This window comes from Corvus brachyrhynchos, unplaced genomic scaffold, assembly GCF_000691975.1.
Source record: "Corvus brachyrhynchos isolate BGI_N302 unplaced genomic scaffold, ASM69197v1 scaffold114, whole genome shotgun sequence".
Classification (NCBI taxonomy): Eukaryota; Metazoa; Chordata; class Aves; order Passeriformes; family Corvidae; genus Corvus; species Corvus brachyrhynchos.
Genome location: NW_008238337.1, coordinates 3,733,902 through 3,739,983, shown reverse-complemented (window position 1 = coordinate 3,739,983; position 6,082 = coordinate 3,733,902). Strand labels below are relative to the sequence as shown.

Here is a 6,082-nt window from a genome sequence, read left to right as displayed (position 1 = left end):
GTGGGGGTCCCGGCGCCCGGGGATGGCCGTCCCGCCACTCTGCTCCGGGTCCGTGTCATTGTCCTGCGCACCCTCCACCAGCATCTCCCGGCGCATCCGTGACCTGTGGGACACAAGCACGGAGGGGTGGCAACAACCACCCATTGCCCCATGCCGTGGCCACCGCACGTCTCCAGCCAGAAAAATGGGACAAGAGTCCACTACGGTACCACCCAGGGATGAAACCTGTGCTGCTCCCCAGGGTTGGGCTGCTGTGGGGATGGATCCCATGTTGCAGAGCAGCCTCTGTAAGGCTTTCTCTCCCCCATTGTGGAGCTCCCACTCCGGGATGAGCAGGTGGACAAGAGCATGGTAACCTCTTTAGGTGCTCAACATGCCTTGGTCAAGGTAGCCAACACCACCCACCAGCCTGGGGTGCACCTGGGGACCTCCAGTGGGTGTACACCTTCCATCTAGGGAAGAGCGACCAGGAAGGCTGGAAGGGGAACAGTGACACCCCCTCCATGGCACAGTACCATCAGTCCCCCAAAGCCTGGGAGTTATAAGTTGTAAGTACCTGTAGTTGTGGAACCAGTTGATGACGGTGTTGGTCTTGAGGTTGAGCTGGAAGGAGAGCAGCTCGATGGTCTGCTGGGAGGGGTATGGCTCCAGCTGGTAGGCTTTCTTTAGGGCTTCCTTCTCCTCCGGCGCCAGCACCACCCGCGGCTTCTTGATCTGCAGCAGGCTGAGGTCCTGCGGCGGCACGCTGGGGCTGGCGCACTCGGAGCGGGCGCTGGGGGACTCGCTGTCCGAGCTGGCGCTCATCAGCCCGTACCGGCGCTTCAGGTAGGCTGCGGGAGAGGACACCCAGCTGGCACCGCTCGCCCCCCAGCCCGGGACCCCCCTCGGCCAGCACCCCACTCCCAGCAGGGCTGTGCCACCCCGTCCCTCACCCTTCTTCTCCAGCTTCTTCATGTCGCGCAGCTTCTCCACGTTGTGGGGGTCGTTGAGCCAGAGCTGCATCCGGACGAAGGGCTCCCTCCCCTTCAGGCTCAGCTTGTGCCACGGCTTGGGCCTGGAGAGGAGATCGGACACCGAGCCCTGCGTCAGGCCCAGGATGCTCTCCCCAAACAGCCGCTGGCCTGGCGGAGGAGAAGCAGAGGTGGTTAGAGGGAGTAGAGCAGCGGGATGGGCGCTGCAGTCCCCCTGCAGGGCAGGTGCGCCCCATTTCCCAGCCAGCATCCTCCCGGAATTCCCTTGAGCACCCACAGAAAAACATCGGGGGGTGGGGAAAGATTGCATCTACAGCAATTGGGGTGCTGGATCCAGCAGCTCCCAAAAACCTGGGCGGAGAGAGGGTCCGTACCTAAATTGTTGTCCGTCAAGACCTCTTTGACCTTCTTGGTGATGGAGTAGGTGTCCAGCTCGGGGGACATGGCGACGATCTCCTGGATGCCCATGGGTCCCTGGCTGTTGGGATACGTCTTCCCGCCCAGCGCAGGCGTCGAGCGGCTCTCGGGCTGCTGGTTTTCTTTGCTGCTCTCCAAGGCCAGGGTGAGGGGCTCCTGGCAGCCCTTCTCATGCTCAGCAGGGCTGGGGGGCGGCGAGGGGGACGGCTGGGGCTCCACCGGGCTGGCTGTGTGACACCGGGGCAGAGGGGTCAGCAGGGATGGCGGGAGGGGACCGTGTGGGGGCCCAGCAGGAGCAGGAGGGTCATTTGGGGGATGCCTGTGGCTTTGCCCTCTGGGGAGGGGGATACCAGCCAAGCCTCTCCAGTGGCTACGGCAAAGCGGGAGGTGGTGGTGGAATAATTAAAGAGAGAAAACACCACTTATATAATAAAAAAAAGATTCCAGTTACTGCTTTATGTCAGGCACAAAGCCCAAGATTTTTTATGTGGCTTTCCTTTAATTTTTGTGTTAAATGAAGTGGGTTGGGGATGAAAGGGGCTTCCCAGGATCAGGGTATTGGCGTTGGAAGTGGCAGGGACAGCTCTTCCCAGTGCTGGGGTGGGAGCAGGACAAACTCACCAGGATGCGGGGGATGGACACAGAAGTGGTGGGGACACTGATGGCACATGGGGACCATGGGGACAGTGGTGTCACTTACCCTGGGAGGGTGTGGGCTGCTGGCTGATCCCCTGGCCCAGCTGGTCCGTCAGCCAGAGCTGCATGCGGATGAAGGGTTCCCGTCCCTTCTGCGTCAGCTTGCTCCACGGTTTGGGCCGCGACAGCATGTCACTCACGCTGCCCTGGGACAGTCCCAGCACCTGGGCACCACGCAGGTGTCACCTGCCGAAGGTGGGGTGCACTCCCCCCGGTGCTGGGAAGCTGCCTGCCCTCCACCCCCATGTCAGGGGAGGGGGAGCAGGATGCCACCCACTGCCACCCCTGCCCCACGGCATGTCTGGAGCCTTTGTCCCCAGCCCTGATTGCTGATGGTGGGTCCTCTTGGGATACCCGATGGGGTGGGAGGCTGGTCCCCGCAGGGCTCCGCTCAGGGGACTGGGCATTCTTGGTGGGAAGTGCCACTGACCAATTGGTGTTGGCCACTGGGAGACTGCTTGGGGTTGGGTCAGACCCTGAGGACTCAGAGTCCTCCAAGGGAAAAGAGACCAGGGAAAAGGAAGACTCTGGAAGGAGCTGGTGAAGGCCATCAATGAGCCCCAGGCTCTGGGTCACGGAGCAGAGGGGACAGCAGACCCCCCTTCTCCAGGCTGGTACCTTCTCTCCGAAGATCCTCTGGCAGATGCCGTTCTTGGCCAACTTCTCCTTGACCTGCTGGATCAGCTCCAGCGTGTCCACCTCCCTGTACATGTACATCTCGTACTGCTCCGGCGTCAGCGGTGGCACCGTTGGTTTCAGGGTCCGTGGCACGTACGTGGGGTAGTAGGACAGACGCCCACCAGCCGCCGGCTCCGCGCTGGCTCCCTCCGCCTTCATCTCCGACAGCCGGTGGGGCTCCTCATCTGCTGGCGGCAGCTCGTCCTCGTTGGTGCCGCCCTCGCTGGGCTCGCCCCGCGGCCAGCCCCGGCCGTTGGCCATGCTGGAGTAGCTCGAGGAGGAGGAAGACAGCGAAGGCGACACGGAGGTGTAGGGCCGGCTGAGCAGGCTTCGCTCTGACGCCCAGTGCTGGTCGAAGTAGGAGCCAGCGTCGCCGATCTCTGACTTCACCTTCCGAATGATGCTCTGGACAAAGGCAGCAGGGGAGAGCACGGCCAGGGGCGTCTGGGGGGGGCCAGGGCTGGCCCCGCTGCTCTCCTCCTGCTTGACATAGGCGGGGGTGATGTTCTGGCTGACGGTGGCCAGAGTGGAGCGCTCAGCCGGCGCCGTGTCCCCCCCGCGCCCGCTGGCCCCCGACTCCATGTCCAGCAGCGCCTGCTGCTGTGCCTGCATCTCCCGCCGTGCCTGCTCCAGGATGCTCTTGATGGCGTCCTCTGAGCTGCTGCCTCCTGCCCCGTTGGCCACTGCCTGTGAAGCTGACGGCGTTTTGGGCTCCCCTGCAGAGAAAAGGGGTGAGGGAGTCCTGAGGAGCAGCACGCGTCGTTTACTGTGTGGCCGTAATTCAGTGTGGGAGAAAAGGGGTTTATCCCACTCTGGTTTGGACCAGCAGCACCCGCAATGCAAAAGTTTCAACACCCTGACTCAAAGCCAACCTCTTTTTTGATGATTGCAAAATAAACCCCATTACCAACAACGCAATAGACAAACATGTTTGTTTTCCCTGTCTGTTTTTCCACCGTTCCCGTCTAATTTAATTCTCCGGGATTCTGCTTTCTCAGCAGACTACCTGTTTTAATGTATTTCATTTCTTGTAATTGACTGTGAGAGCAGCTGCTTTAATGATTCCTCGTGCCAGATGGATCCTGAATCCTCATTTAAGCATCTGGTTTGGGGCAGGGGGGAGGAAAAGAATGCTTCCAAAGTTTTGGAAAGGCCAGATCAGAACTTCGCTGCACAGGGACTCTTCCATCCCATATGGTACTTCTTTCCAACATGCCCCAAAAAATTCTCCATGGATGTCAGTGGGTGAAATACCCCCAAAAAGCCCATTTTTGGGATGGGACCCACAGCCGCAGAACACCCAGCCACTGGCGCCCCTTTGGCTGCTGCTACCACAGGGCAGAGCAGGGACTCAGGCACCTCTGGTGACACCCACTCTCATGCTGGCACCTACCTCCCTTCTGCGACTCAATCTCCTTCTTCGCCTGCTCCAGGATGCTTTTGATGGCGTCGTCGGAGCCGGTCTCTGGTGTCCTGATCCGCGGCGTGATGCTACCTGATCAAAGAGGCAGGATAACAGCTTTGTCACCGGCGCTGGTTTTACAAGCTCTGCTTGTATGTCAGGAAGTATTTACTGCTCCTCATGTTCGGTTATTTTTAGGGATGCTGGTTTGAAGACGAATGTCACTCCCGATTAGTCACTACCAGAGCGCAGGGAGCCCTGGTAGCCCTGGCTGCCAGCTCCAGCATCTCCCAGCACTTTGCTCGCCCCATCCAAGGGCAGCCGCTCTCCACCAGGAGCAGAGACACAGGCACAGGGACCACGTCCCCATCCCCGGCACTGTGCCCTCCTGGCTGTGCAGAAGCATTAATGATGGATCAGATCCAGGGGATAAATCAGAGCCCTCCAGGCTGGAACCAGCAGGAGCATGGACCATGGATGGGCATTGTCCAGTCCTGGTGCCACCACAGGGACTGCAGTGACCAGCTGCCGCTGCTGAGGTCCCCAGAGATGGGAGTCACCATGCAGTGGCAGTGCCAACACTGCACTGAGGTTCCGCAGCACTAAAACTTCATTATTTTAACGAAATATTCCCGAGCACATTGATTCATATGGCACAGAACAGCCTGATGAATAATTAAATGGCACTTGTCAGAATAAATGAGTAAAGCACGTCCAGGGATGCAGCTTCCACAGCAATGGGTTGTTGTTAATTGCTGCCGTTTGCCGGGGCTCATCCCACCCGGCAGCCGGCTCCGTCCCACCAGGGAAAATCCCACCAGGGAAAAGTGCCACGGGCAGGACCAGCGTCCCAGCCCATCTCGCCAGCACATCAGGCGAGTCCCCCTGCCGTGGCATGGGGCACCCTGGAGTGCTGCCAGGGTGAACTGGGGTGCACTGGGAGGGGATCCCACAGCATCACTTGCAGCATCCTGGGACAGGACCCGTTGGCCGGGGCCACCCCAACCACTCACCTCTCTGGCGCACCTGGATAGTCCTCAGGGCCAGCACGTTCTGCTCGTCGGAGAGGAACTGCTTCATCTTGATGAACGGCTCCTTGCCCTTCACCGTCAGCTTGTGCCAGGGCTTGGGCCGTGCCAGGATCTCACTGACGGAGCCCTGTGACAGCCCCAGCACGTAGTGCCCGAAGACCCTCTGCCCGATGTTGTGCTTCAGCAGCTGCTCCTTCACCTGGAAGGCGATTTCGGCCGTGTCCAGCTGCTCCTCCTCGGCGGAGCTGCCGGCGCTGCCCTCGGAGGGTTCGCCGGGCGGGCTGGTGGCACTGGCGGCTGGCGCGGGGACGGGGTGCTGGGTGCTGCTTTTGGCCCCGAAGAAGGAGGAGGGGAAGGGGGGCCCCCCGCTGCTGCTGTCGCTCTTGTAGCTGGGCAGTGGGAGGTGTGGGGGCTGGGGGTCCCCTGAAAGCCGCTCACCCCCCGGGAAGGGGGACAGCGAGAAAGTCCGGGGACCATCGGGGGCCACGCCGGGGCCAGGCAGTGGTGGGAGGGGAGTGGGGGACGCGGGGTCATCGGCTGGGGCGTGATGAGGGGATGGGTACGGCTGCTCCATGCCCAGAGGATCCTTCCCCGACTCGTCTTCAGAGTGATCCTCCTCTAGAGATGAAGGAGAGAGAGGGAGACACACTAGAGTCCCCCTGGCCATGGCTCCGGCACAGCCCCGCAGCCAAACAGCTCCTGCCTCAGTTTCCCCAGGTGACATTCCACCCCCTGTCCTTCCCCCACCCCACCACAGTCAGAGCAGGATCTGTCCATGCCACCCACACTCCCACGGATGTTCCCAGCAGGATTCCACAGAATCCAGGGTCCCTACCAGTGTTGGCCAGCAGGCTGGGCTTCTCCAGCAGGTACTTCTGGGAGGGGTA

The 6,082-nt window shown here is 61.0% G+C and overlaps 1 protein-coding gene across 1 annotated transcript in view; it reads right to left on the bottom strand.

Moving 5' to 3' along the window:
* Nucleotides 1-6: 6 nt before the first annotated feature.
* The window catches only part of CUX2 (cut like homeobox 2), a gene marked incomplete at its 3' end in the record, with an annotated part of 26,038 nt that continues 19,962 nt past the window's right edge, over nt 7-6,082 (bottom strand). Inside the window, exons 9-17 of the mRNA XM_017734716.1 lie at nt 6,031-6,082; nt 5,178-5,813; nt 4,156-4,257; nt 2,703-3,478; nt 2,089-2,248; nt 1,346-1,615; nt 933-1,121; nt 557-830; nt 7-103 (exon numbers count right to left, since the gene is read on the bottom strand). The exon at nt 6,031-6,082 is cut by the window's right edge and continues 22 nt beyond it. Of these exons, the coding sequence (XP_017590205.1) occupies nt 7-103; nt 557-830; nt 933-1,121; nt 1,346-1,615; nt 2,089-2,248; nt 2,703-3,478; nt 4,156-4,257; nt 5,178-5,813; nt 6,031-6,082 (2,556 nt within the window). The remainder of the gene's footprint in view (nt 104-556; nt 831-932; nt 1,122-1,345; nt 1,616-2,088; nt 2,249-2,702; nt 3,479-4,155; nt 4,258-5,177; nt 5,814-6,030) is intronic.